This window comes from Mustela putorius, unplaced genomic scaffold (assembly GCF_011764305.1).
Source record: "Mustela putorius furo isolate JIRA1106 unplaced genomic scaffold, ASM1176430v1.1 tig00000095_pilon_pilon_pilon, whole genome shotgun sequence".
Classification (NCBI taxonomy): Eukaryota; Metazoa; Chordata; class Mammalia; order Carnivora; family Mustelidae; genus Mustela; species Mustela putorius.
The window spans coordinates 21,988,362-22,016,121 of NW_025421280.1; the positions used below are offsets into that span (position 1 = coordinate 21,988,362).

Genomic DNA, 27,760 nt, shown 5'->3' on the forward strand with positions numbered 1-27,760 from the left:
AAATGAGGAATCTAGAATGGCTAAATTCATAGAGACAGAAGGAGAATAGAATTGAGGTTACCAGGAGCTAGTGTGAGGAGAAAAGGAGGAGTTAATGGTTAGAGAGTTTCTGTCGGGTGATTTGTTTTCTTGCTGCATAAACTTCCCCCAACCATTTATTTTTTAAGGTTTTATTTATTTATTTGACAGAGATACAGCGAGAGAGGGAACACAACCGGGGGGAGCAGCAGAGGGAGAAGCAGGCTTCCTGCCTAACAACTGAGACACCTAGCAAATTGAGCTGGGGTGTCTGGGTGGCTCAGTTAATTAAGCATCCAACTATTAATCTCAGCTCAGGTCTTGATCACAGGGTTGTGAGTTCAGGCCCAGCATGGAGCCTGCTTAAAAAAAATTTTCTTTTAAATTCCAGGATAGTTACATACAGGGTTATATTAATTTCAGGTGTACAGTATAGTCATTCAACATTTTCATACATTACTCAGGGCTCATTGCAATAAGGGTAATCTTGATCCCCTTTACCTACTTCTACCTCCCCTCTGCCTGGGGTGATTCTAAAGTTTTAGAAATAGATAGTGGTGATGGTTACAAAATAGTAACAAAACAACTATGCTAGACTAAATGCAAAGACATGAAAGGAGCAATTGTAATCAACTATTTCAGAACTCTGCTACCAGATCAGACAACTGGGAAAGTACTTGGCAGAGGAAAAGCGGGGATTGACCCAGCCACTGTCCCTCATTCCTCATGGAGGTGTGGATAGCAGCTCCAGTTGCAAAAGTAGCTGACTGGTGCTGGAGCAGGCAGTGGGTCTGAGTTCATCCCCAGGTAGCTGGTCTCAGAATTCAGTTGAATTACAGGATGCACAGTTGGCATTGGAGAATTGCTTGGTGGTATGGAATAAAACACACACATAGGAATTAGTGTCAGAATGCTAAAATATGATAGAGAAAATCAACAAAACCAAGAGCTGCTTCTCTGAAAGGTCAACAAAATCGGCAAACTTTTAAACAAATTGATTAAGAGAAGACAAACTATCAAAGTCAAATGAAAATGGGGATGCTGTAACCAATTCTACAGAAATGGGAAGAATTATAAGAGAATATTGTGAACAACTGTCCACCGACAAACTGGATAGCTTAATTGAAATGGACAAATTTGTAGACACACAGAAACTAACAAAACTGACTCGAGAAGAGAGAGAATGTGAATTGACCTGCAACTAGTCAGGGGATTGAACCAGTATTCAAAAAACTCCCAAGATGGGGCACCTGGCTGGCTCAGTCAATTAAGTGTCTGATTCTTGGTTTTGGCTCAGGTCATGATCCCATGGGTCATGGGATGGAGCCCTGTGTTCGTGGGGGGGTGGTCCGCACACAGTGGGGAGTCTGCTTGGAGATTCTCTCCCTCTGTCCCTCTCCCAATTCACACGTGCACATACTCTTTCTCTTTCTTTCAATAAATCTTTTTAAAAAACAAACAAAAACTCCCAAGAAAGAAAAGCCCAGAACAAGATAGCTTCACTGGCAATTCTATCGAAAAAAATTTTTTAAAGGATTAACACCAAAAAGACACTGTCCACATAGCAAAAAGGCAACCCAAAGAAAGGAGAAAGTATTTTCGAGTCATATATCTGATAAGGGATAATATCCCAAATATATAGAGAACTTATAAAAGTCAAAAACAAAAATCCAATTTGAAAATGGGCAAGAGACGATGAGATACCATCTTGCACCTGTCAGAATGGCTAAAATTAACAACACAGGAAAAAAATGTTGGTGAGGATGCAGAGAAAGGGGAACCCTCTTGCAGTGTGGGTGGGAATGCCAAATTGTGCCACCACTCTGGAAAATAGTATGGAGGTTCCTCAAGGGGCACCTAGGTGGCTCAGTTCAGCATCTGCCTTCGGCTCAGGTCATGATCCCAGGGTTCTGTGATTGAGCCCTGTGTTGGGCTCCTTATTCTGTAGGAAGCCTGTTTCTCCCTCTCCCACTCCCCCTGTTTGTGCTCCCTCTCTGGCTGTCTCTCTCTCAAATAAATAAAATCTTTTTTAAAAATGGAGGTTCCTCAAAAAGTTGAAAATATAAGTACCCTGTGACCCAGCAGGTGCACTACTAGGGATTTACCCAAAGGATACAAAACTACAGATTTGAAGGCATACATGCACCCTTTGTTCATAGCAGCATTATCAACAATAGCCAAACTATGAAAAGAACCCAATGTCCATCGACCGATGAATGGATAAAGATATAGTATATACACACAATGGAATATTACTCAGCCATCAAAAGGAATGAAATCTTGCCATTTGCAAGGACATGGAAGGAGCTATAGTGTATTATGCTAAATGAAAAAAGTCAGAGAAAGACAAATATCGTATGATTCCACTCATACATGAAATTTAAGAAACGAAACAGAAGAACATAAGGCAGAGAGCAGGGGAAATAAACCATGAGACTTTTTTTTAAAAAAGAGTTTATTTATTTGAGAGAGAGAGAGCATGAGCAGTGGCAGGGGAGGGGAGGAGGGTGAGCAGGGAGCCTGATAAGGGGCCCAATTCTAGAACCCTGTGATCATGACCGGAGCCTAAGGCAAATGCTTAACCAACTGAGCCACCCAGGTGTTCCACCCTGAGACTCTTAGAGAGCAGACTGAGGGTTGACAGAGTGAGGGATGTGAGGGGATGGGTAGAAGGGTGACAGGTATTAAAGAGAGCACTCGTGATGACCCCTGGGTGTTGCACGTAAGTGATGAATCACTGAATTTTCCTGAAACCAATATTGTACTGTATGTTAACTAACAAGAATTTAAATAAAAATTTGAGGAAAAGGGCGCCTGGGTGGCTCAGTGAGTTAAGCCTTTGCCTTCGGCTCGGGTCATAATCTCAGGGTCCTGGGATCTCTGCTCAGCAGGGAGCCTGCTTCCTCCTCTCTCTGTCTGCCTCTCTGCCTACTTGTAATCTCTTTCTGTGTGTCAAATAAATAAAACATTTTAAAAATTTTTTTGAAGAAAAAAACAGACAAAAGACTGCAATAGACATTTCTCCAAAGATGCCGAGGGGCCAATAAGCACATGAAAGATATACAATATCACTAAACATTAGGGAAGTATGAATTAAAACTACCATGAGATACCACCTCACACCCATTGGGATGGCTAGTATCTAAAAAACAGAAAACAAGTGTTAGGAAGACTTTGGACAAATTGGAACCCTTGTGCAGTGTTGGTGAGAATGTCAAATGGTACAACCACTCCACAAAACAGTATGGCAGCTCCTCAAAAATCTAAAAATAGAATTACCATATGATCCAGCAATTCCCCCTCTGTGTATTTACTCAAAAGAACTGGAAGCAGGATCCTGAAGAGAGCTTTGTACCACCATGTTCATAGCACCATTATTCACAATAGCTAAAGAATGGAAGCCCCCCAAGTGTCCATCCCCCAGTGAATGAATAAGCAAAATGTGGTACATACATCTAAGGACTATGATGTGGCTTTAAAAAGGAAGGAAATTCTGTAATATATTACAATATGGATGGACCTTGAAGATATTTGCTAAGTGGAATAAGCCAGCCAGAAGAAGACAGTCCGGCCCTGATTTTTGTACCCTGTACATATGACACTCCCAGTAAATGGAAACAAGTCAAATGTCCATCTGCAGGTGACTGGATAAACAAATCATGATACAGTCATATGATGGGATATTTTTCAGCCGTAAGAAGGAACGAAGTACTGATACATCCTATAATTTGGATGACCCTCAAAAACATGCTGAGTGAAAGAGAGCAGATATCAAAGGTCACATTTTCTATGATTCCTTTTACAGAAACATCCAGACTATGTAAATCCCTGGAGGCAGAAAGAATCTAAGTATTTGCCGGGGGATCGGGGTAGGGGATGAACAGTCACTAATGCGGTGGGGGTTGTTGATAGGTTATGAAAAATTTTGAAACTACAGAGAGTTGATAGCTGCATATAAAGTGGTTATTTTAATGTTATATGAATTTTACCTCAATTTAAAAAAGGAGGGGGGGCCTGAGTGGCTCAGTCATTGAGCGTCTGCCTTTGGCTCAGGTCATAATCCCAGGATCCTGGGATCGAGCTCTGCCTCGGGGTCCCTGCTCTATGAGCCTGTTTCTCCCTCTCCCTCTGCCTGCTGCTCCCCCTGCTGTTCTCTCTCTCTCTCTCTCTCTCTCTGTTAAGTAAATAAATGAAATCTTTAAAAAAAGAATCCATGACCACATCTGGTCTAGCTGTTGTGGAGTTCTTTTTTTTTTTTTCTTTTTTTTTTTTTTTTTAAGATTTTATTTATTTATTTGACAGAGAGGTCACAAGTAGGCAGAGAGGCAGGCAGAGGGAGAGAGAGAGGAGGAAGCAGGCTCCCCGTCAATCAGAGAGCCCGATGCGGGACTTAATTCCAGGACTCTGAGATCACCACCTGAGCAGAAGAGGCTTAACCCACTGAGCCACCCAGGTACCCCTGTTGTGGAGTTTTATGGAGAACTGTGGTCCACCCTCCAGAGAACTGGCCCCAAATTCCTAAGGAGGCAAAAGGACACATCTCTAGGGGATGGGTACACAGGGCCTCTACTGTTTTTGCAACGTCCTTTGAGTCTGTAATTATTTCAAAATAAAAGTTGAAAGGAAAAGTAAGGACACACATGACCACAGCTGCTCCATGGGTGCCACTCTGAGGTCTGGTGCTCAGAGACTGACCATTCTCTTTTGAGTCCCAGGACTCATTCCCTGACTGGTCACCTAGGACTGCCGTCTGTTCTGAGCTGGCAGCTGTGGGCAAGGGGGAATCCTTATCCTCAGGAGTGGGCCCAGGGCCAAGTAGGTACTCCCAAAGATGTCAGACTTTACCTGGATCTGTGCTTTGGGCTCCGGGGATGGGGCAACATAAGCCTCACAAGTTCCCACAGCCTCTGGAATGGGACCAGCTCTGTCTTGTGTTAGGGACCAGGTGAGAATCCTCAGGACACGGGGGCTCCTGCCAGCACTCTGTGGGCAGGAAGCCCATTCAGGCATCGACACTGAGGGGAATGGGGCCCAAGGTTTGAAACATTTAGGGACCTATAGGAGACCATGGCCTCCAGCCCACCTGCGTCTCTTCCATGGCTCCTGTCCTCAAGACAGACACCTGCTGGAGCACCTGGGGAGCTCAGCTGGTTGAGCACCCAACTCTCAGTTTCAGCTCAGGTCATGATCTTATGGGTCCTGGGAGGACCTGCGTCCTTGGGCTCCATGCTCAGCTGGAAGTCTGCTTAAAGATTCTCTCCCCTCTGGTCCTCCCCCAACTCACAAGCACCTGCTCTTTCTCCTTCAAATAAATAAATAAATCTTAAAAAAAGAAAAAATACCTGCTTTCCCAGAGGCCAAATATCCTAGAGTTCCATCCCACTTTGCCTGTGCCCTCCAGCTGCCAGATCTCTCTGGAGGCAGGACCAGGAGCTGGCTCAGTCTAGTTTCACTTTCCCTTTCCCTGAAATGACAGAGAAGCCAGGAAGAAAGCTGTGAGCAGTAGCGTCCTTCACTCCCGGAAACTTAGTGCACCTTTGCACTGGCTGCTACGGGCTGCTGGTCTCCGCGGGCACAGCCTCCCACACAGCGACCCTGTCTATAGGAGCTGCGGCCTGCCGTCTTGCCTCCTGCTTGAGGATGGGTGTCCTGGAGACCGCCAAGCTGCTAGATGAGCAGCTGTACTCACGGCAGCTGTGAGGCCCGAGGTGGGGAAGGGAGTGGGATGGCCTCCTGACTTCTGGCCTCCCACTGCCTACCTTCTCATTGCCCCTCCACAGGTATGTGCTGGACTTGCCAGCCATGCAGAGGATTCAGGGAGCCAAGGTCCTGCTATCGGGCCTTCAGGGTCTGGGGGCCGAGGTGGCCAAAAACTTGGTCCTGATGGGTGTGGGCAGCCTCACACTGCATGACCCCCACCCCACCTGTTGGTCTGACCTGGCTGCCCAGGTAAGAGGCATGGGAGGGGTACTATGGGTTCCCAGGCCAGGGTGGGGATGGGGCCCAAGAGAAATCCCCTTGCCTGAGGCATACTGGGTCTCGCCCTAGTTTTTCCTCTCCGAGAAGGACTTGAAAAAGAGTAGGGCTGAGGCATCTCAGGAACCTTTGGCTAAGCTCAACGGCGCCGTCCAAGTGTGCGTACACACAGGCTACATCACCGAGGAGCTGCTGTTGGACTTCCAGGTACCCTCCCTGCCCCACTCTCCAGGTGAGCCGGGTCTCTTCCTCTGGCCCTGCGCTGAGCAGCGGGTCTGGCCCTGCTGATCATGGGGTCCACCCAGGTGGTGGTGCTGACTGCCTCGAAGCTGGAGGAGCAGCTGGAGGTGGGCGCTTTATGCCACAAGCTCAAAATCTGCTTTCTGGTGGCTGATACTCGGGGCCTTGTGGGGTGAGTAAGACTCCCGGCCTGACCAGCCACAGCACAGGTGGCAACTGGCCTGGTCCTGTCCTTGGGGATGGCCAGATCCCCAGGCTTGCTCCTGTGCCCCTCTGCCCCCAGCCCCAGGCCTGTCCTAGCATCCCCTCCCAATTGAAGCCCCCAGTCCTACCCTCTGCTTCCTCCACCCCAGTCTCCACACCTGCTCCAGTAATTCCCTCAAGTTCCAGCTTCCAAGCCTCTCCCAGCATCCCTTCCCCAGGGCTGGCCTCCTGGGCTGTGCCTAGTGCCTCCCACCCTTAGCAGCAAGCACGGTGAGTAACCGCTGGGCTGGCTCAGTGACCCCTACCACCCCATCACAGGCAGCTGTTCTGTGACTTCGGTGAGGATTTCACTGTGCAGGACCCTACAGAGGCAGAGCCTCTGACAGCTGCCATCCAGCACATCTCCCAGGTGGGTGCTGAAGTGTGGGTGCTCAGCTGCTGACCAAGTGGGGGCACCCCTGAGCCAAGCCACCTCTTCCCCAGGGCTCCCCTGGAATTCTCACCCTGAGAAAAGAGGCCGATGCCCGCTACTTCCGCGATGGGGATCTGGTAACTTTCTCAGGCATTGAGGGCATGGTTGAGCTCAATGGCTGTGAACCCCGGCCTATCCACGTACAGGGTAAGCCAACCCCCTAAGTCCTCAAGCCCCCTCCCTGGGGGGTACACGCAGCCTGGTCCTTGGGGATAGGTTCTCCCTCCACCTTCCTCAGTATGGAGCAAGGTCAAGGACAGAGGCACAAGACAGGATAGGGTATGAAGAACAACTCAGGTTCAAAGGTCATACTGACAAGGCTGGATCTCCCCCAGAGGATGGAACCTTGGAGATTGGGAACACAGCAATTTTCTCCCCTTACTTGCATGGTGGGGCCGTCACTGAGGTCAAGAGATCCAAGACTGTGAGCCATGTGAGTGCAAGTGCATCTGAGAGGGGGGAGCTTGGGAGCCTCAAGGGCCCCGCAGTGTTCTGAACCTGACCCTGAGCTGAGTACCTGTTACAGAAGCCCCTGGATGTAGCCCTCCTCCAGCCCCGTGTGGTGGCGCAGGGTTCAGAGGAAGCTCACCGTGCCCGCTGCCTACATCAGGCCTTCCGTGCACTGCACGAGTTCCAGAGCCTCAATGGCCGGCTGCCCCAGCCATGGGATCCTGTGAGTGGCCCCGTTGCTTCTCCCCCAAGCCTATCTTATTGGGGTCTCACCTACCAGAAAGCAACAGTGATTATCTCACAGACCTGAGTTATAAACCCAGAGGCAGCTTCCCACTTACATAAAGGAAGTGATAGCACTGTCTTTGGACCTGAGACCAGGTCCCTGAAAGTACTAGGCACAAGGCCTGGGGACCCTGGCCACCTCCTCCCCCCTCAGCTCTGGGCTGAAATGTCTAGCCACGTTGGCAAAGTCTCTGCAGGTACTGTCTAGGCATCCTCTGGTGGGCCACACAGTCTGACAGCTGGTTTGGGCCTTCACGCTTAGGCACTGCTCCCTCTTCTATGGAATCAGGGGATGGCCTCATGAAGGGTTTGAGTGGGGGAGAGAGCCCAGGCCAGGGCTGCCATGCTCACAGAGTTCTCCTCCACAGGCAGATGCAGAGAAGGTGGTGGGCCTGGCCCGGTCCCTGGAACCACTGAAGGGGACAGAAGGAGAGCCGCTGGAAGAGCTGCTGGATGAGGCTCTAGTGCAGATAGTCGCCCTGAGTAGTGCTGGTGGCTTGAGCCCCATGGCAGCCATGCTGGGTGCAGTGGCTGCCCAGGAAGTGCTAAAGGTGGGCAGAGGCCCAGGCAGGATGAGACTGGGAAGGGTGTGGAGATCTGTGTGGGTGCCGGAGGGTGTCAGCACCAGACAGCGGCCCTGGCGACTTCACTGGTCTGGTGAAGCCCAGCCAGGATCGAAGGCGTCTTGGAGCTGGCAGGAGTCCCTACCCTGAAGTTCTGGCCTCTAGGCAATCTCCAGGAAGTTCATGCCCCTGGACCAGTGGCTTTACTTTGATGCCCTCGATTGCCTTCCAGAAGATGGGGAGCCCCTTCCCATACCAGAGGATTGTGCGCCGGTAAGAACCTAGGGTAGGGCTGCAAGCCTTCTCCAAACTTCAGACCAGGGAAGGAGAAGGAACAATAGTCCAGAAATCCTGACCTGGAAAAGTTGGCGTGAGAGGGAGGCACAGCACAGCCATCACTGAGCCCTGTCTGTGTCCCCTAGAGATGTTGCCGCTATGATGGGCAAATCGCAGTGTTTGGGGCTGGTTTTCAGGAGAAGCTGAGCCGGCAGCACTACCTGCTGGTGAGCTTTGTGGCCCAGCTGGGAGATGTCTGTGGGAGGGCCAAGGTAGGCCCTCCGGCTAAGGCTGCTCTTGCTGACAGGTGGGTGCTGGAGCTATCGGCTGTGAGCTGCTCAAAGGTTTTGCCCTAATGGGCCTGGGGGCCGGGGACAGCGGAGGTGTGACCGTTGCTGACATGGACCACATAGAGCGCTCCAATCTCAGCCGTCAGTTCCTCTTCAGGACCCAGGACATTGGTGTGAGTGCTGGGCCCTATGCACGTCTTGCATCCCAGACTGTCCACGGTGCACCCCCCTCAACACCCACCCACCCACACCCAACATCTTCCTGTTCTCCTCTCAGAGGCCCAAGGCAGAGGTAGCCGCAGAGGCCACTCGTCGCCTGAACTCACACTTGCAGGTGACCCCACTCACCCACCCGCTGGATCCTACAACAGAGCACATCTACGAGGACAACTTCTTCTCCAATGTGGATGGCGTGGCTGCTGCCCTGGACAGTTTCCAGGCCCGTGAGTGGAAACTTGACACTCAGCCCCTTATTCAAGGCCGTGCCAGCCCCACTCCTGACCCTCTGCCCCCTTGCTAGGCCACTATGTGGCTGCTCGCTGCACCCACTATCTGAAGCCACTACTGGACGCGGGGACACAGGGCACCTCAGGCCATGCTTACGTGTTCGTGCCACATGTGACTGATGTCTACAGAGTGCCCCCCTCGGGTTTAGCTGCTGAGGGGGCTACCTACCCTGTCTGCACCCTGCGGTACTTCCCCAGCTCAGTCGAGCACACCTTGCAGGTAGGAAGCACCCCAGAGACCCCCTCACCCCACCCAGCTCCACCCCTAGCTGCAGACCTGCTCCCCGCCTGACACCTTATGGTGACTCTCTGCCCCACAGTGGGCCCGGGACGAGTTTGAGGGGCTCTTCCATCTGTCTGCTGAGACCATCAACCGCCACCAAGAGTAAGGCCACCAAGAGGGTGTGGATGGGAGTCCAGAGCCCCTAGGGTCAGAGTCTTCAGGGCTTAGCCTCAAACCTCCTCTCTCTGCAGGGCACTCACTTCTCTGGCAGAAACAGATGGGCCGCAGGTGCTGACCTTGCTGGAGGAGGTGCTGGGTGTCCTGAGACAGCGTCCACAGACCTGGCAAGACTGTGTGGTGTGGGCCCTGGGCCACTGGCAACGACGCTTCCATTATGGCATCAGGCAGCTGCTGAGCCATTTCCCACCTGATAAAGTGGGTGTCTAGGGATCAGGAGGCGGAGGGTTTGGGGGGACCAGACTGAGCCCAACCACCTCCCTTCCCCTAGGTGCTAGAGGATGGAACTCTTTTCTGGTTGGGTCGCAAACAGTGTCCCAAGCCCTTGGAGTTTGATGCCAGCCAAGTGAGTGGGGTCCCTTGGGAACCCCAAGGTGGGGATGTGACCCCTCAGAGCCGAGGTAGGCACTTCTGTATTCTGCAGAGGGGTACAGGTGCTGAAGATGCCATACCACATTTGTGCATCTGTGGGTGTCCACTTGTGAGACCAGACAGGCACTCCAGTGGCTCCACAAATGGCCGGTGCCCCCCACCCCACACACCTGAGCATGCTCACTCACACCCACGCATCTGTGCATGCTCTTGGTCTGACCGCAGGACACACACCTTCTCTACGTGCTGGCAGCTGCTAACCTGTATGCCCAGATGCATGGGCTCCCTGGCTCCCGGGACCAGACGGCGCTCAGGGAACTACTGGAGTCGCTGCCGCTGCCTGTGCCCCAGGCCTTGGCCCCCATCTCTCCTAGTGACCTGGAACTAGCTGGGGCTTCTGCTGAGTTTGGTGAGGTCCCTGGGTCTGGCCCCCTGTGCTGCCCTCCAAAGGCCTGGCCCTGTTCTGAGCCTAAGCTACAGAAGGAAGACGGGGCCTGGGGGCCCTGCTGCCAATTCATTCTCTCTCAGGCCCTCTGACCTTGCTTCTTTCAAGGTTTGGGCTCCTCCTCTAGCCCCTCAGTAGGCCCTCTTCCTGCTGCCCACACCCCCAATACCCCTGTTCCCCTGGCGGATATTCAGCAAAAAAGACTCCAGAAACCACTGGGCCCTGGAGAGTCCCCAGCTATGGTCCCCAGGTGAGGACAGAATTCCGTAGGTGCGCGCACAGGTGCAGGGCTTGGGCTGCTGGAGAGACTGCAGCGCCCATCAGGGAATCTCTCTGAACATAGTCGGTTTAGGCTTAGGGAAGAGCAAGACTAGGCACCAGGCTCCAGGGAGAGGGCGGGAGGTGGGTGCTGAGAACTGCCTTGTCACCCCCTTCCTCTGCCAGGCCCTGAGCAGTTGAAGAAGCTGCACCAAGTGCTGAAGGTCTGGAACAGGAGCCCTCCCCTGGAGCCCCTGAAGTTCGAGAAGGTGGGAGCCCAAGCAGGGGTGAGGGGCAAGCTGGGGAGGTTGTTGGGGAAGGTCAAGATCTAAGAAGGTGGATTTGGAGTTCCCTTGGCCTGAATTCTCCTCCCGGCAGGACCCCCAAAGCAGATCACCTTCCCTGAGCCTCTGCTTCCTTATCTGATAAGGGAGGCAGATGTCAGCATGCCCCCCTGCCCCCCAGAACTGTGGGAACACCTGTGCAGGGACACACAGTCAGCCATGGTGAGGGAATCTGAGGCCATGTTAACTCTGTCGGGACTTGGGCCTCACAGGACAATGATAGCAACTTCCATGTGGATTTTGTGGCAGCAGCAGCAAGCCTGCGAGCTCAGAACTATGGGATCCCCCCTGCCAGCCGCTCACAGGTAGCTCTGCCCCTTGGGGCTCAGACCCGGAGGTGGGGGTCAAACCCTAGCCCTACACCTCGACCCCAGAGCAAATCTCCTGTCCTTGGCAGAGCAAGCGAATCGTGGGCCAGATTATCCCAGCCATTGCCACCACCACAGCAGCTGTGGCAGGCCTGGTGGGCCTGGAACTATACAAGGTGGTGGGTGGGCCACGGCCCCTCCGTGCCTTTCGCCACAGCTACCTGCATCTGGCCGAAAACCGCTTGGAGCGCTGGGAGCCTTGCGCCCCTGCTGTCCAGAAGGTGAGCCCTTTACACTACCCCTCCCCCCCCAGGCCTGGGTCTTTCCTGTACCTACCAAAACGGGCTTTCCTCTGGCTCTGGGCTCACACCAGAACCCAGACTCTGGGGGAGTCCTTAAGACTCCCTCCAGCCAGCTTCCTGCTGTGAAGCCAGACTGGGACCTGTCAGACACAGGAAGCAGCCATCAGCTTCCCTCACCCCTCACCCCTCCCCTGCCCTGGGTCTGGGGGTTGCAGCAGCTTTAACTCATTAGCTGAGTCAGACAAGCCTCACAGCCTCCTCCCTGTAGTAGAGCCCCTAATGGGGGAGTTGGTAGGGAGGGGGCACTAGAGCCCTAGCCCCAAACAGAGTCTAACTTCCGCCCCCGCAGGGCATGGGGACCCTGGCCCACCCCCTCCAAGCTGAGTTAAAGGTCACTGAGCTCACTGCCACAGGTGGGGATGTGTGCACTCATTTTGTGCGTGTGAGTGCACAGGGGTCTGGGCATCCTTGGCCCTGTGGCGTGTAAGCACGGAGGGAGCATGCTTGTACATCTGTGTGCCAGATGGGAGTACAAGGCTCTTCTTTGCTGTGGGCGTACATGGGTGTGCATATGAGTACACAAGCAGGCGTTCCTGGCCGTGTGTGTGTGTGTGTGTGTGTGTGTATGTATGTGTTCCTCCAAGTGCAGGGCTGTGAATGCCCCTGGCTATGTGCCCAGGCTCGACAGTAGTTGGCATTTTCTCGGGGCACGGGAGAGGGGGTGGAGAGAATGCCCTCACCAGGGGAGAGGGGAGAGGTCATGGGCCAGCACTGGGCTTTTGCTGAGCAGGCCTGGGGTCCCTCAGAGCACAGTACACAGAGCTCTTTTGTGAAAGGCCTCTCCTCCAGCTAGCACATAAGCTCCTTTGTCTATGGTGGAGGGGGAGGGGGCAGAGGACGGTCCCCCCCACAACTCACCTCTGGCCTCGTCTCAGCTTGACCCCACTGTTCTTTCTGGGGGAGCTGGCAGAGCCCCCTTCCTGGCCCCTGGCCCCCTGCCACCCTCAGCTCCCTGCACTAGAACCCCAAGACTCTTGAAATAGGGAAGGAAAGGGGACAGGAAGAGGAGGCCTCTGTGGACTGTGTCCCTGCTGGGATCTCATAGCCAGTGGGGCCCTAGTGATCATTGTGCCCCTTGATCCTCTGTGCCCATGTAGTCCAACACCCTGGCAATACGGAATGACGGGACGGGGGCAGGATGTCCACCACCCCCAGCTCCCAGCCTTGCGTTTGAGGCTCAAGCAGCTTTATCAGTGACTGCAGCGGCCCTGCTTCTGCTTCCTCAGGAAACAATGCCCCCCCCCCCTGCACACACAACCCGCCTGCATGATGGATTGCCTGTTTCCCTGTGCGGGGGCCCCATAGCCCCATTTCCTGTGCTGGCCCCAGCATAGGCAGGGAGGGTGCTGGGACTCTGGGCCCAGATCCCACCTTCCAACCCCACCCCCCTGGCTTCTGTTTCCTGCCTCTAGTCCAGCTCCTCCTCTAGGAAAGGGGCCATGAGCTGCTGGTAATGGGTAGGGGGAGGGTGTATGTGAGAAGCCTCTCACTGCCCTCCCCCCCAGTTACATCCCCTGACATGGACCTGGACCTGTTGGAACCGCCTGGAGGTGCCTGCTGGGCAGCCAGAGAAGACCCTGGAGTTACTGCTGGCCTATCTCAAGGTGAGCCCCATCCCTCCCTGCCTTTAGGTCAGGCATGACCTGGCCTAGCTGGTCCCTTACCTGTCTCTCTCTAGGAACAATTTGGGCTGAGGGTGAAGATGCTGCTGTTTGGGAAGGCCCTGCTCTACTCGGCAAGGTGGTCGCCTGAAAAGCAGGCCCAGCGCCTGGCTCTCGGGTAAGCCCACACCAGGCTTCAGCCGGGCCTTGTTCTGTTCCTGGAGGTGTTGGGACACATGACGCCTTTCCTCTTCCCAACCCCATCTGGGCCCCTCACACCCTCCTGAGGCTTTCTTTTGCCAAATGGAGCCAGCAAATGGGCTGGGGGTGGGGTGAGGACTGCAAACCTGAGGAGGGGCCTCCCAGCTGCCTGCTTGGCCAGCCCCATCAGCTCCTCCACACCCCACTAAGCCCCCCTCTCACAGCCCACTCCCAGGGGACTCGCAGCTTCCTGCCTCCTGCCCGCCCTGCCTGCTGCTCCTAAAATAGTTTCAGATGTTTCCGGTCTTGAGTTGCTCCTGCCCCCGGCTTGAGCTCCTTATGGCCCATCAGCACCCTCGGGTCCATCCCCGGTCACTCTGCCTCCCACTGCTCACTTAGCCAATCACCCCCAACCCCTTCCCTGCCACAATACCAGGGTGACGGAACTGGTGTGCCAGGTGACAGGCCGGATGCCTCAGCCAGGGCAGCGGGTGCTGGTGCTGGAGCTCAGCTGTGAGGGTGAGGAGGAGGACACTATCTTCCCACCCCTGCACTACCAGCTAGCTGTGTGATACGACAGCAGCCCTGTCCTCCAGTTCCATGGAGCCCTGCATCCTGAGCCCACAGTAGGCACTCAATAAACGCTTATTGCGGAAGGGTTTAAGTGGAGATGGATGATAAAACACAGGGCAGTAATGCACAGGGCGTGTGACATGGACGTGAAGGGGACCCCTGCAGGGAGAGAAAAGGCTCTCTAGATTTGCCTGCCTAGACTGCCTCAAAGGGTTGGGGCCACCTCCTAGAGCCTCAGGGGCATGGAACCAGGATAGTCCAGAGAAAGGCCTTTATTGTCCCAGGCTGGAGAGCAGGGTCAGAGGTAGCTGACATCATTGCAGATGATGGGTTGGCGGCTGCGGCAGCTCATGAGGGCTGCAAATCGTGAGACGTCTGCAGGCAGTTCAGGTTCCGGGCGAGGAGGGCACGATAGTCTCTTTCCTGCCATCGCCGCCCTGCGTGCCCTGGCCAGCTGGCGCCGCAGCTGCTCCGAGAGCCCAAGCAAGAACTGAGGGGGCCGGGCACGGGCACGGGGCCCACCTCCATCGTCCTCCTCACCCGCTGCCTCTGGCAACTCCATCCAGTTGTGCACCAAGTCGGCAAAACAGTTGTCCCCCAGCACCAGAGGCTGACGACTGCGACCTCTGTTCAGCAGGGCTGCTGTCCAGTCTTCAGCTTCCAGCCCCCGCCAATGCTCCAGGCAGGCATCTGGGGTAGACTTGGGCCGTGGTCGGTGGGCAGGTGGTGCACTGGCCCCAGGAACTCTGCTGGGCAGGGGAATGCCACTGGCCGAGAGACGCTGTCTACGCGGGGGCCATGCTGCAGGTGCTGGGTGCTGGAGTACCGGCAGCTCTTCCTCTCTCCACGTGCTGCCCGACACTTCAGAGAAGCCAGAGTCCCAGTCCAGGGCATTCTCCCTGGGGCTCCCCAAGACAACACCCTTGTTGCCTATTACCACACCTTCTTCCTCCTCTTCCACACAGCAGACTGAGTCCTCGTCCAAGGCATCTGAGGCCCTGAGTTGGTGGCTGAGCAGAACACGTGGGCCAGGTTTGGGGGGTGGTGGAAGGGGGCCAGACATGGGGGGTGAGCCTGTGTCCCGGCCACACAGCTGTGGAGGAAGAGAAGGCCCAAGTTGGAGGGGGTAGCACTTGTCACCCCTGCCTGCCTGGCCAGACCAGTCCCCAAACAGAAGGCCCAGGAGGGCTGGCTAGGCCTGCGGGCCTGGGCAGCCAGCCTCCAGCGGGCACTGGGCCGGTATGGGGGCGCTGGCACATGTAGCTCGTGTGGCTCCCATCAGCCGACCTGGTGGCTGTCTGGCAGGCTGCAGCACGCAAAGCTGGGCAAGTCGGTACCCGCCACCAGGGCGGGAGGCAGGGTTGCGGGCCTGCCTGCATCGGGAAGTAGGTCTTGTTCAGGGCTGGGGGTGGGGGAGCATCCCCGCTTCCTGAGGGATTCAGCTCCCCAAAGCTCACAGCCTCTTTCAGAGAAAGAGCACTTGCCAGGTGAGGGGTAGGAAAAGGAGGTACAGGTCAGTCTGGAGTAGAAGGCATCCAAACAGCGCCAGCACTTCTTTAGTCCCTCGCAGCCCCTTGATCCGCCCCAAAACAAGTTTCTCCCCGCCAACTCCCTCCGCCACCCCGGCGGCAGCAACGCCAGCTGGGCGGCTGTTACTTGATGCCCAATGCAGCTCCCAACCGTCCGAAACCCGATGCGGGCCATCTGGGCCATCTGCGCCGCCCCGCCCCCATCCTGCCTCAGATGGGCACTCGGGGCGGCCCCCTACCCGTGTGTCGTTCGGGCTGGACCGCAGCGGGGCACCCCACATGCGTCCTCACAAGCCACACCCGCTCCCAAGCCTCACCAGTTCCCAGCGGAGCTGGCCCAGGAAGCTGTCAAGCCGAGCGCTGTGCATGCCCGTGCCGGAGCCCCCGCCAGGCCTGCCAGTTCCTCTTCGAACTCCAGCGGGAGCCGCGCGGAGAAGGCCAGCGGGCCGGCCAGCGGCGCCCCGGCCCTCCGCCTGGCTCCACGGCTCCTCGCTCTCGGCACCTCCGGCCGCCGCCGCCGCCGCCGCCCCAACATCTGGCAGCCCTGCCCCGCCCCTGGTGCTGCAGCCAAAGGGGGCGGGGCGGGGCTGAAGCGGCCCCGCCTCTCGGGCCAGGACGAGTGGGTGGGTGAGCCTGACACCCGCTCCCCACTTCTCTGCAGCTCTGGAGGGAGAGGCGGGGCTGTAGCTGAAAGCCGGGCGGGTCCTGCCTGGGACTCCCCCACATCCTGGGCGGTTCGCTGCATGACCCAAGACAAGGCGACTCCCCGCGGTAGCCTCAGCTTCCCCGTTTTTCCCGGGATAGGCCTGCGGTCTCCCCCGCAGGAGCTCCTTGAGCGCTCCGATCCCCCCCCCAGCCACGCCCACGTGCGGACAGAGCTGCCCCAACCGTCGGACCTAGCCTTGCTGTAGCCCACACCGGGCGCAAACCACTGAATCCGTTCCTGGAGGGGCCTCGACAAATCCTGGGAATGATGGGTCCCGTCCCTCTAAGGACTCGGGGAGCACAGGACCTCGCGGCAGCACAGGAGATGAACTCCGGCCAAGGCCCAGTCCCACGTCTGGCAGAGCTAGGCAGGGCCGCCCTCTAGTGGGGAGCGCGGTTAGCGGCGATTACCTCGGTGACACCCGGCACTCCCTTTGCCCGCACCGCAAGCCAACATAGAGTGCAGGGGGTTAGGGCAGCACTCTCTCTCCAGAACGGTCAGAGCCCCGTTCCTGGAGGCTGCTCCACGATCGGAGGCTAGGTTTCAGGATACAGTCTAACTTGAGACAGACTAAACAACTCAGTAGGCAAAAAACAGCGGGAATGAGGGTGGGAAGGCTAGTCTGGCTAGTCTGGAAGAGGGGACTCACAAAGGAGGCAGCACTCTATATGGGACCTGAATGAGCCATCATGGGAGATCAAGAAGGGGCACTTGAGTGATTCAGTAGATTAAGCGTCTTGACTCTTTTTTTTTTTTTTAAGATTTTATTTATTTAGGGCGCCTGGGTGGCTCAGTGGGTTAAGCCGCTGCCTTCGGCTCGGGTTATGATCTCAGGGTCCTGGGATCGAGTCCGCATCGGGCTCTCTGCTCAGCAGGGAGCCTGCTTCCCTTTCTCTCTCTCTGCCTGCCTCTCCATCTACTTGTGATTTCTCTCTGTCAAATAAATAAATAAAATCTTTAAAAAAAAGATTTTATTTATTTATTTGACAGACAGAGATCACAAGTAGGCAGAGAGGCAGGCAGAGAGAGGAGGAAGCAGGCTCCCTGCAGAGCAGAAAGCCCGATGCGGGGCTTGATCCCAGGACCCTAGGATCATGACCTGAGCTGAAGGCAGAGGCTTAAACCACTGAGCCACCCAGGCGCCCCTCTTTTTTTTTTTAAGATTTTATTTATTTATTTGACAGAGAAGTCACAAGTAGGCAGAGGGGCAGACAGAAGGGGAGAAGGGAGGGGGCTCCCTGCAGAGATCATGACCTGAGCCAAAGGCAGAGGCTTAACCCACTGGGCTACCCAGGCACCCATGTGTCTTGACTCTTGATTTCCTCTGAGGTCATGATCTCAGGGTGGTGAGATGGAGCCCGAAGTTGGGCTCCACGCTGAGTGAGAAGTCTGCTTAAGATTCTCTCTCTCCCTCTGCACCCTCCCCCATGGTCTCTCTTATTCTCAAAAAAGGTGGGGGACAAAAAGATGGGTATTCTAGGCAGAAGCATCAGCCAGCTGAAGGCCCTTAGAAGAGAGGGGTTGCACAGAGCTTAACATAAAGAAGGCCTAGGTGTCTAGACGGTGGTAGTTAGGGGAAGGAGGTCAGCAAACCAAGCTCCTAGCAACCCCGGAAAGAAATAGAGGGTTTTGTTCTTGGTGTGGTGGGGAGCACTGGGATTTTGAGCAGGGAATGAGCCTGGATGGTTCCTGTTTGGGTAATCCTAGCTGCTTTAGGAGAATCACTCTGTAATCAGAGTGGAGACTCCTGCCCTCATCCACCAAGGAAGGGAAGGGCCTGGGCCTGGGTAGGACAGGGACACAGGAGGGGGTGACTTTGGGATACGTTTTGGAGCTAAAATCAAGCCTTGCTGATGCACGAATATGGGTAGGGAAAGAAGAGCATCCACCATGACTCCTACTAGATTTCTGGCCTGAACAGCTGGTTAGATGGAATTGCTGTGACTGGGTCCAGGAAAGAGACTGGAGAAGAACGGGTTCAGGGAGGAACACCAAGGGATTATTTGTAGACGCTCGACCCTTGAGATGCCTGTTGGAAACCCCACATGAGATGCAGAGGCAGCCACAGGGTGTGTGACTCTGGAATTTGGGAGAGGGATGGACACTGAAGCCTTGGATCTGGGAAGCAAAGCGAGTGGATGGTATTTAAGGCCACAGACTTGGATGTGTTGGGGGAGGTGACTGTAAACAGAGGAGGGCAGCAGTCAGGACTGAATGCTCGAAGAATCCTCTTGGTTGTGATAGGGAAGCAGGACCCGCATGGGGACTAAGCAGGAGCAGCCAGGGAGAGGGGAGGAAACTGAGAGAGTGTGGGCACTTAGGAGCCAAGGGAGCAAGTGTCAAACACTGCCCAGGAGGGGAGACTGGAAAATGAACTGAACTTAGCAGTATGCAGATCTCTGAGGACTCTGGCAAGGGCAGTTTCACAAAGAGAGCGACAAACTTGATGATAGAAGAGAGTGAGAGATGAAGAACTAGAAAGTGCAAGTGTGAACAACTTTTTAAAGATTGACATATGGGGCGTCTGGGTGGCTCAGTGGGTTAAGCCTCTGCCTTTGGCTTGGGTCATGATCTCAGGGTGCTGGGATCGAGTCCTGCATCGGGTTCTCTGCTCGGCAGGGAGTCTGTTCCCTCCATCTCTACCTGCTTCTCTGCCTACTTGTGATCTCTCGCTGCCAAATAAATAAAATCTTAAAAAAAAAAAATAAAAATTGAGGGCACCTGGGTGGCTCAGTGGGTTAAAGCCTCTGCCTTCAGCTCAGGTCATGATCCCAGGGTCCTGGGATGGATCCCCGCCATCGGACTCTCTGCTCAGCGGGGAGCCTGCTTTCTCCTCTCTGCCTGCTTCTCTGCCTACTTGTGATCTCTGTCTGTCAAATACATAAATAAAATCTTTAAAAAATAAAATTAAAATTAAAAAAAATAAAAATTGACATTTAAATATAATAAATGGACAGCCCTCAAAGGTACAGCTCAATGAATGTTAAAATCTATAAACACATGTATAGTTGTCGCCCAGATCAAGGTATAGACTCTCCCCAGTGACTCCAGGAGGACACTTTGTGCCCCCTCCAGTTGATAGTCTCGAAGATAACCACTATTTTGATTTATATCACCATGGATTCTTCTTGCTCTTGGAATGTAGGCAACTTTTAAGAGATTTTGCTGATGGCTGGGCTCAGATTTATAGGCAGATAATGTTCTTAATGGTGAGAGGGGGTGGGCAACTGGAGTTTGGACTCTATGGCCTAGCAAGTCCTTAACCCAGTTTTCCTGGGTGCTGTGCTTGTGTCTCAAAGACTGCATGACCAAGACTTCCTTCCCTGAACCTGGTTTCCCTACCAGAAGCTCGATCCTTTTCCCCTAACATTTCCTTTGGGTTATAGTAACAAATGGGAGAATTCACTGGACGCAGTAAACCTTGGGGTTGCCCAGGCCTTGTAGTCCCTGTCTGGAGTCTGGAGCTCAAGTCACCAGGGATGGGTGGGGCTGAGACCTGGGAGGCCCAGGAGTCCAGCCTGCCCTGCGGTGTTTAAGCAACTGACCTGGCAACAGGGTAGGCCTGACAAACACGTCTGGTCTTCCGGAGTCTCCTCTGCTGTCTGTGTCTTCAGGCCACCATGGCCCTGCTCAGGCCCCCGGTGCTTCTGCTAGCTCTGGTTGTCTCTGGTGAGGAGTTGGTGGGTGGGGGAACCCACTTTTCATGCCCCAACACCCTCCACAGTGCAGTGAAATCATGACTCTTCTCAGATAAGCTACCATGCAGGGCAGGGGCTGTGGGCCAAGCAAGGAAGGACAAAGATCTAACTCCCTGACCCTCATTCCTTATGGCTGCTTCCTCAACCAAGACCTCACTCTTGTTCAATGAGCTGAGTCATGGTTGGATGTGGGGGACAAGGAAGATTTTTTGGCTGCTTGGTCCTGAGACGTGACTGGGCCCTGAAGCCGAAGGGCCAGCATGCGTGGGGGGCCTCCAGCCTGAATTGTCTCTTCCTCATAGAACTCCACGGCCTGCCCTGGTTCATAAATGTCTCTGAGAGCCAGGGACCTGGTGCCATCCTTTACTCCTTCCCCATCAACTGCACATCTTACGTGCCCACCCTGGAGTTGCTCTCCGTGCAGCCACCAACCACCTTCTTTAACCCACCCAGCCTGAACAGGCAGCAGAAGACCTACATGGCCATGGTAGGGTCCTGGGCACAGATGGGAAGCATGGGGGGACAAGGGCAGGCCCTCAATTCCCCAAGCCAGAGGTAGTGTATGGGGATGGAGAGCCCAGAGTCCCACATGGCACTGCCCATCTGCCCCAGGTGACCTTAAGTAGCTCGGCCCGGCTGGATGCCCTGGCAGTGAATCACTACAGACTGCAGCTGCGGCTCACATGTGGCAAGAAAGTGTTGGAGGCACCCCTCTCTGTGAATGTGCACCGGGACCCTGGCTACAGCCCATGTGCCGGCCAATTTGCCAACCCAGGTGAGGCCAGGGGCAGCAGGCAGGGCTGGGTGGCACGGCCTGAGCAGAGCCTCCCTGACTTCCCCTCTGGCTAGGTGGGGAAATCATTCAGGTTCGGGAAATGGTCACCCCTGGAGCCCAGCTGTACACTCTGCTGCTCCCAGGCCTGCAACTCCAGCGTGCCCAGGTGAGCCCAGCACATGAGCAGTCAGGGGTAGAGGGAACAGCAGGATGGGGGAGGCACCTAGGGAAACCAAACCCGGCCCCTCCTTGGCCCAGCTCCTCTCTGGCCAAACACAGAATGCGGAGGGCCCCTTTAGTGTGTGGTGAGCCTCTGCATGAGGGGTGTTTCTGGAGAGAGTCACTGAGGGCTACATCCCCCTGAAGACCATGGTTGTCCTGCAAGGACATCTCAGGGCTTGTGTTCTTTCTGGCTCTCCTCAGAGTTCTGAATTCTTCATGAAAACCCTGTATCACTCTTGGAATCCAAAAAAAGAAATGTCGTTTAAAACAAACAAACAAACAAAATAATTGATTTAAAAGCAGAAAAGATTGAGGATCAGGGCCAGGAGTCAGGGTGGAGATTGGGGAGTCACCCTGTTGTGGGGTATGGGAGCGTTGGGTGTGGGCAAGTACCAGCTGGGGTGTTGGGGGATTTCTACAGGGATGTGTGGGGCACTGGTGGTAGGGCTGGGGCCTCCAGCATCACTGTCCTGTCAGCTAAGCATCAACAGTGCCCAGGACCCTCCATACTTCCCCGGACCTTTCTCCATCAATGGGCAAGGCTGGCTGCTGGCACCATCCCAGGGCCTCAAAGGCCATGCTCCAAAGGTGAGCTTGACTTGGAACCTGGGGATACCCACGGATGGGGCATGCAATAGACAAGAGCCACCATTTCCTGGAGGTTTGTTTGTTCTTGGTCTCTGAAATTTTGCTGCCATGTTCAGACATAGCCCACATCTGTACCTGTTGCCACATGCTAGCTATTCTCTCACACTGGCCTGGTTCTGTGCTGGGTTCTGGAGTTCCAGAAAGAAAAGGGATCCCTGGCTCTGGGAGCTCCCAGTGCCTTTAATAGGACTGAGAGTGTTCAGAGCAGTTACATAGGAAGAGAAAGTTCTGGGTAAAGTGGCTAGTCTGGAGAAGATTAGAGAAGTTCCTTCTTTAAAACCTCCGTGTCTTAATGATGGGCTCTTAGTAACTCTAATACGATGTCGCATTGTGAATGACTCAGATATCACACATTTGGGGGCTGCTTGCATCCTAAAAGAAGAATTTATGGCCCCAAAGAATGGGACTCAAAGGAGTACCTGTCAGCAGAGTGACAGGTATTGGGGTGGAGTGAGGGTTGGGGCTCCTTGTCCATGGAGGGCCTGAGACAGGGAGTGCCTATTGGAGGGAAGACTGTGCAAAGACCTATAGTAGATACACTAGTCCTCTTCCTGCTCTGTGTGCACTGTAGGTCTTCCCGCTTGAGGTTTTGGTGAGCTTTGGCCAAAATCAAAGCTGCCACAGGATGCTGAAGGTGAAAGTTTTGCCTGATCCCTCCAGTCAGATCTCCTTCCTGTAAGGCTCCCTTACTCTGGGTACAGTGGGGGTGGCAAGGCATAGGCCCAGGGAATTAGGAATAAGGTTAAGGTGTGGGGCTGCTGAGGCGTCCCCAGCTAGCTCCTGTATGAGGAAACTCCCGGGGGAGCGGCCTGTGGACAGGGCCCGGGGTGGCGTGAGCAGGCATGAGCTAGTGCTTACCCCCCCAAACTTTTTGTCCAGGGGACAGGCCCCAAATGTCACCATCCTGGAGGACCTGGCCCCCGGCAGTAATGTAGTTCAGGTTCGAGCCCGGGGCTTAGACGTGCGCTACGAAATCCTCTCCCCGGTGCCCTGCCCGCTCTTCTCCATCGGACGTGGTGAGGGGCACTGGGGGGTGGTTGTGGTGCAGCATACCCCTGCGGCTGGTCCAGTGCTATCTCCCCGCCCTCCTGAGAAATGAGGCTGGAGCCGGGGCAGATGGGGGCGAGGTGGCGTTGGGAAGCCGGACTAGAATTAGAGGAGAGGCTCGGAGGAGAGGCTCGGAGGAGGTGGCCAGAAGGAGAAGGCTCAGCGCCCACTGGGTGCGGTGGATCCGGTGGGATGATGGGAACGGGATTGAGCTGGGGGCGGGGCTAAACTCAGCATTCCCCACCCCTCCCCGCCCAGAGGACGGCGTGGTCCGCACCACCGCACCCTTGGAGTTGGCGCCTGCCGGGGGCGTGGCGGTCACTAGGCTTCAGGTGAAGGCCTATGAGCGGCGCAGGCCGTGGGCCAGCGCTGACCTCGATGTCACGGTGAACGTGCGTTCGGTCAACCGCTGGCCCCCGCGCTGCCTCCCAGCAATGCTGGTGTGAGTACACAGGAACCTTATCTAAGATATTGGGGGAATGGCCATGGCTTGTGGTCCTGTTCTACTCTTGCCTTGCCGCCCGCACTCTGCTCCCAGGACTGAAATCCCAGAGACCACGCCGGTGGGCACTGTGCTGAAAACCTTCACTTGCACTGATCCCGACTCTGCTGGCTCCCCCCTCGACTACGAGCTGCAGTTCCACAGCCCGCCTGGTCCTGCTAGCCTCTGCCTTCGAGGCAGGGCCTTGGAGGTGCCCAGTCCCACCTACAGACCCATGTGCTGGGTGCTCCAGGACATGAAGGTGGAGGGTAGTGGGGGGGGGGGGGCAAGGTTCTGTGGGAGCTGAGACCATGACGGTGAAGGCCTTGATGGGGGAGTCAATCTGCTTTGAAGTCCAGGAAGCAGAGGCTCAGGGTTGACTGTGTGTGGATGCCCTGACCTCATGCAGCCCAGGGTGGCTTTAGGCTCTCCCAGGCCTTGGCTTGGCCTCACTCTGTGGTCCCTCTGGCCAGGTGAATGCCACACTGGACTGTGACACTCCTGGGGCCTGCTTTCAGCATGCAGCCTCCATCCTGGTGCTCGATGGTGGTCACCCCCCCATGACCAGTGAGTGACCATACCTAGGCCTGGACATTCAGGACAGGGTTGTTCTGTACCCCTCTCCCTATCCTCAAGATAAGGTCACCTCTCTTCCCACAGAAACCAATAGGGCAGGGTTGTCTCCATGTCAGACTCCTAGGGTGGGGCATTCTCTCTCCTCTCCTTGGCATCGCCCTCTCCACCCAAGGAATGCCTATTGCCCTTCCTTCCTCCAGATCCACTCCCTCCTTAGACCCCCAGGGAGGGCCCTGTCTCCCTCCTCAGACACCAGGAAAGGGCTGGACACCCCAGGCCAGCTCCTTGACCACCCAATGGCCTCTAGGTGAGGTACCAGTATTGGTGATGGTGACTCCTGTCAATGAGTTCTCCCCAGCCTGTGTCCCTCGCACATTCCGGATCCGGGAGGATGCAGGGCCCCACACCCTGCTTGGCTCTGTGGTGGGCACAGACAAGGATTACCCACACAACAGCATCGAGTACTACATCTCTGGTGGCCCCACCACCTTCTCTGTGGACCGTCTCAGCGGTACTTCCGCGCCAGGGCTGGGATGGAGGGAGGGAACCGGAGCTGACTCTGCAGGCTGAGGCTGTGGGCACCTCTTCTAGGGGAGGTTCACCTCCTGGGATCTTTGGACTATGAGCTGCAGACACTGTACAGGCTCACTGTCCTGGTAACTGACCATAGCCAAGACCAGCACCCCACCCAGCGCCGCTCTGGCTCCTGCACCATTACCATCGAGGTTGAGGTACTTGAGCCCCGAGGCCTTGGAAACACTTGGCAAATCTTCCTCTGGCATTCTACTTCTTCCCAGGACTTAAGTTTCTTCCATTGGTTGGCTGGAGGGAAGTGGTGCCTCCTCATAGAAACCTCTGGGACCTGTTTCCTGACACCTGGGCTCTGGCTGTGGTCGGGGGAGACTGAGGGGGACCAGCCTGGGGATTTGGGGTGATCTGGCTACCTTCCTGCAGGATGTGAATGACTATGCCCCCAAGTGTCAGCCCCCGTTTCAAGAACTCACCATCTACGCTCCTCTGGGCCATAGTGTGGAGGTAACCAAGGTGTCATGTTGGGTTCCTCAGGAGCCACAGCGTCGGGCCTTCTCCTACAGCATCGTGGGAGGTGAGGGCTGTGGGGGCTACTGGGCTGTTGGGGAAGGAGCAGGCCAACGCCAGCAGTAGTCCCCTACTTCTGCCACTTTGCTTTCAGGGAACAGTCAGAGCCGATTCAGCCTGCAAGGACCCATCCTGGTGCACAAGAGCATCACGTGGGGACCCCACTGGCCAGAGCAGCCCCATACTTATGAGCTATTGATCCGGGTGGCTGATGCAGGTCCCTCCATCCCCCACCTCAGCACCACAGCCACCGTCATTGTGCATCTCATTCCCTGGAGCACCAGCACAGTGACCACCCGCACCCACAGATCCCCAGTGAGAGGGGCCCTTTGGACCTTGGGAAGTGGGGAGAGAGGATCTTGAAGGGTGAGGAGACCCAGTTCTCCAGGCGGAACGATGGGGGAAGGCACTCCAGAGGAAGTCATTGAGTGTTAAGAGCCTAGTAATTCAGAAGAGCAACTCTGGGGTGTGCGGCAGCCCAACTCTTGGAGGGGTCTGAAGGCTGGATGATCAGGGCATTTGGGCAGGGTTGTGGCCCCCATTTCAGGTGCCTTCAGTGATGACACCCCTGCTCGTGACAGACGTGGAGGCTTTCTGGCAGCCGGAACCTTGGTTTGTGGTGGTGCTGACTGTGACAAGTGCCCTCTTTCTCTTGGCTCTGGGCTGGCTCTTCAACAGGCTCTTCCAGGGGTAGGGTTTCTATCCCTCTGCTCTCTGTCTCACCCCAGCCCACTAATGGACCCCATCCGTGATATGTGGTTTTATCAAGATTTGGTGACAATGCCCAAATTGCTGTGCAGGAAAACTCGTATTAATTCAGGCTGCTCTCCCTCCAGGGGTCTTCCGGTTAGAGGCAGAGAGGCACTGGGAGGAAGTTGTCTCCGGTATTGGCAGAGCCTGGTCTTGGAATGGGCTGGGTGTGGATGAGGCCCAGTATTTTGAGATTCAGAGTTTGTCATGCATTGGGCATTTATCCCTATTTCTTTCTTAAAGCTTTTTTTTTTTTTTTTAAAGATATTATTTATTTGACAGAGAGAGAGAGATCACAAGTAGGCAGAGAGGCAGGCAGACAGAGAGGTGGGAAGCAGGCTCCCTGCTGAGCAGAGAGCCTGATGCAGGGCTCGATCCCAGGACCCTGAGATCATGACCTGAGCTGAAGGCAGAGGCTTTAACCCACTGAGCCACCCAAGCGCTCCTCCCTATTTCTTTCTTTCTTTTTAAAGATTTTATTTATTCATTTGAGAGAGAGAGAGAGTACAAGCAGGGGGAGAGGCAGAGGGAGAGGGAGAATCAGACTCCCCGAAGACCTGAGACCCTGACATGCGGCTTGATCCCAGGACCTGGAGATCATGGCCTGAGCCAAAGGCAGACACTTAATCATCTGAGCCACCTAGGCGCCCCTATTTATCCCTATTTCTTATCCTTACCCTTCACTTCAAACCAGACCTGCCCCCAAGAATGACTTTGTTTTGTGGGCACAGGACTGAATCCAGGAGAAGGTTGGGGGTAACAATGTGGGCATTGCATACAGACATCGGCTAGCCCCAATATAAAGGGACAGATAAATGGTGCTGGTTCCTGGAGCCAGCAAGTCTGCTGCCCTCACTGACTGGTCCCACCTCCTGGCATTTTAGGTTGGTCCAGATGCTGCAGACACCAAGCAAATCAGCCCAGGCTCTGCTACTAAACAGGTCAGGCTCCTTTACATACCTCAATGCCTGAGAGTCCCTCTTCTTAAACTCAGGCTGGGACCAAGAGCCTTATCCTTATTCTTGCTCTTGGTTTGCCCTAGTATCCAGGGAACTGAGGAGTCCATTGAGGGGTTCACGGAGGCACCGAGGACAGAGATGCCACGGGCACCCAGCAGTGTCGTCAGCCTGGTATGCCAACCCACCATCCTGTATAGGGGGCACAGAGGCTGCTCCAGAGTACCCCCCTGTCAAGCCTGCCTCCTGTGCATGGCTACCCCTGGTAGAGCCCATGGCAGCACCATCAGGATGGAGGAGACAGTGGGACTCCTGACCCCTTTGGGAGAAGACCTTCAGCCGCTCCCTGGGGGCAGGGCTCAGCTCATTGCCCTCTCTCATTCTCCCCATCAGCAGCACTTCGATGGCAGAGCACAGGACTCCGGTGAGTCCCCCTCTTCCCAGACCACCTGGGTCCACTTTCTCTCCTTAGCCCATCTCAGCATCTCCTTTGACCACCAGGCAACCGCCAGCTACTCTTTCCCTGAATGGGGTCTGTTCTCACCCCCATTCACCTTTCAGCCAATGTTTTTCAAACACCTGTCAGACTTAGACCTGGTCTGGATCCTGCCTATGGTGGAAAGGGTGGTGAGGGGAGGGACCCTCAGATATTACATGGTCATCAGTGATTTCACCGTAATCCGGCCCTGGGCTTGGGGGCTGGTGTCCAGTCTGTAGGAATCAAGGGGGCTTCCTGTACATTTGAGCCAGACCTCACAGGATGGCTGAGAAAGGAGGGAGGGAACACGTTGGATTGAGCAGAGGAGGGTCTCCCCAGGGGTCCTGGAATGTCTTCCCTACCTTTAAGGGAAGGAGGCTGTTCTGCTGAAGCCAGCAGTGCCCTCTCCTCCTCCTGTTCATCTGAGCTCAGGTACAGGCAGAGAATACTTGTTCAACACGCTCACAGGAGCCCGGCGCTGGCTCTGAGGCCAAGAAGCTGCTTCACTGCTTCACTGCGTGTGGCAATCCTTCTTCCCATGATCAGCAGTTGAGACTGCAAGTTGATTCTATAATAAACAAAATTACAAACA

The 27,760-nt window shown here is 55.1% G+C and overlaps 3 protein-coding genes across 14 annotated transcripts; 2 read left to right on the forward strand and 1 right to left on the reverse strand.

Annotated features, from left to right (window-relative positions):
• The first annotated feature begins 5,526 nt into the window (after window positions 1-5,526).
• Window positions 5,527-14,287, forward strand: UBA7 (ubiquitin like modifier activating enzyme 7). 4 transcript variants are annotated; one of them, XM_004760621.3, is made up of 24 exons: window positions 5,527-5,714; window positions 5,799-5,967; window positions 6,067-6,201; window positions 6,300-6,406; window positions 6,757-6,847; window positions 6,922-7,057; window positions 7,246-7,343; window positions 7,437-7,583; window positions 8,014-8,196; window positions 8,374-8,481; window positions 8,631-8,711; window positions 8,792-8,947; window positions 9,052-9,217; window positions 9,295-9,500; window positions 9,601-9,665; window positions 9,755-9,938; window positions 10,012-10,086; window positions 10,338-10,521; window positions 11,002-11,084; window positions 11,372-11,464; window positions 11,557-11,748; window positions 13,335-13,433; window positions 13,508-13,608; window positions 14,068-14,287. In XM_004760621.3, exons 1-24 carry the CDS (start codon window positions 5,659-5,661, stop codon window positions 14,201-14,203), a joined length of 3,051 nt encoding a protein of 1,016 aa, XP_004760678.1. In that variant the 5' UTR covers window positions 5,527-5,658; the 3' UTR covers window positions 14,204-14,287. The 4 variants fall into 4 exon arrangements, 3 of the variants coding, with proteins under 3 accessions (XP_004760678.1, XP_012916097.1, XP_012916098.1); XR_006606703.1 differs by lacking the exon at window positions 14,068-14,287 and having other exon boundaries at window positions 11,534-11,748; XM_013060643.2 differs by lacking the exon at window positions 10,012-10,086.
• A 173-nt stretch (window positions 14,288-14,460) lies between these two features.
• INKA1 (inka box actin regulator 1) lies at window positions 14,461-16,281 on the reverse strand. The gene is made up of 2 exons (XM_004760623.3): window positions 16,051-16,281; window positions 14,461-15,297 (listed from the first exon to the last, which is right to left on the reverse strand). Exons 1-2 carry the CDS (start codon window positions 16,099-16,101, stop codon window positions 14,503-14,505), a joined length of 846 nt encoding a protein of 281 aa, XP_004760680.2. The 5' UTR covers window positions 16,102-16,281; the 3' UTR covers window positions 14,461-14,502.
• Window positions 16,282-19,956: 3,675 nt separating this feature from the next.
• CDHR4 (cadherin related family member 4) lies at window positions 19,957-27,760 on the forward strand. 9 transcript variants are annotated; one of them, XM_013060471.2, is made up of 19 exons: window positions 19,957-20,108; window positions 20,440-20,624; window positions 20,750-20,912; window positions 20,987-21,078; window positions 21,612-21,722; window positions 22,354-22,457; window positions 22,662-22,798; window positions 23,088-23,271; window positions 23,368-23,572; window positions 23,784-23,877; window positions 24,194-24,397; window positions 24,478-24,617; window positions 24,841-24,991; window positions 25,079-25,299; window positions 25,532-25,674; window positions 26,619-26,675; window positions 26,777-26,864; window positions 27,084-27,114; window positions 27,568-27,760. In XM_013060471.2, the coding sequence occupies exons 1-19, from the start codon at window positions 20,060-20,062 to the stop codon at window positions 27,654-27,656; spliced, it is 2,448 nt and encodes an 815-aa protein (XP_012915925.1). In that variant the 5' UTR covers window positions 19,957-20,059; the 3' UTR covers window positions 27,657-27,760. The 9 variants fall into 9 exon arrangements, 7 of the variants coding, with proteins under 7 accessions (XP_012915925.1, XP_012915927.1, XP_012915926.1 ...); XM_013060473.2 differs by having other exon boundaries at window positions 27,601-27,760; XM_013060472.2 differs by having other exon boundaries at window positions 27,087-27,114.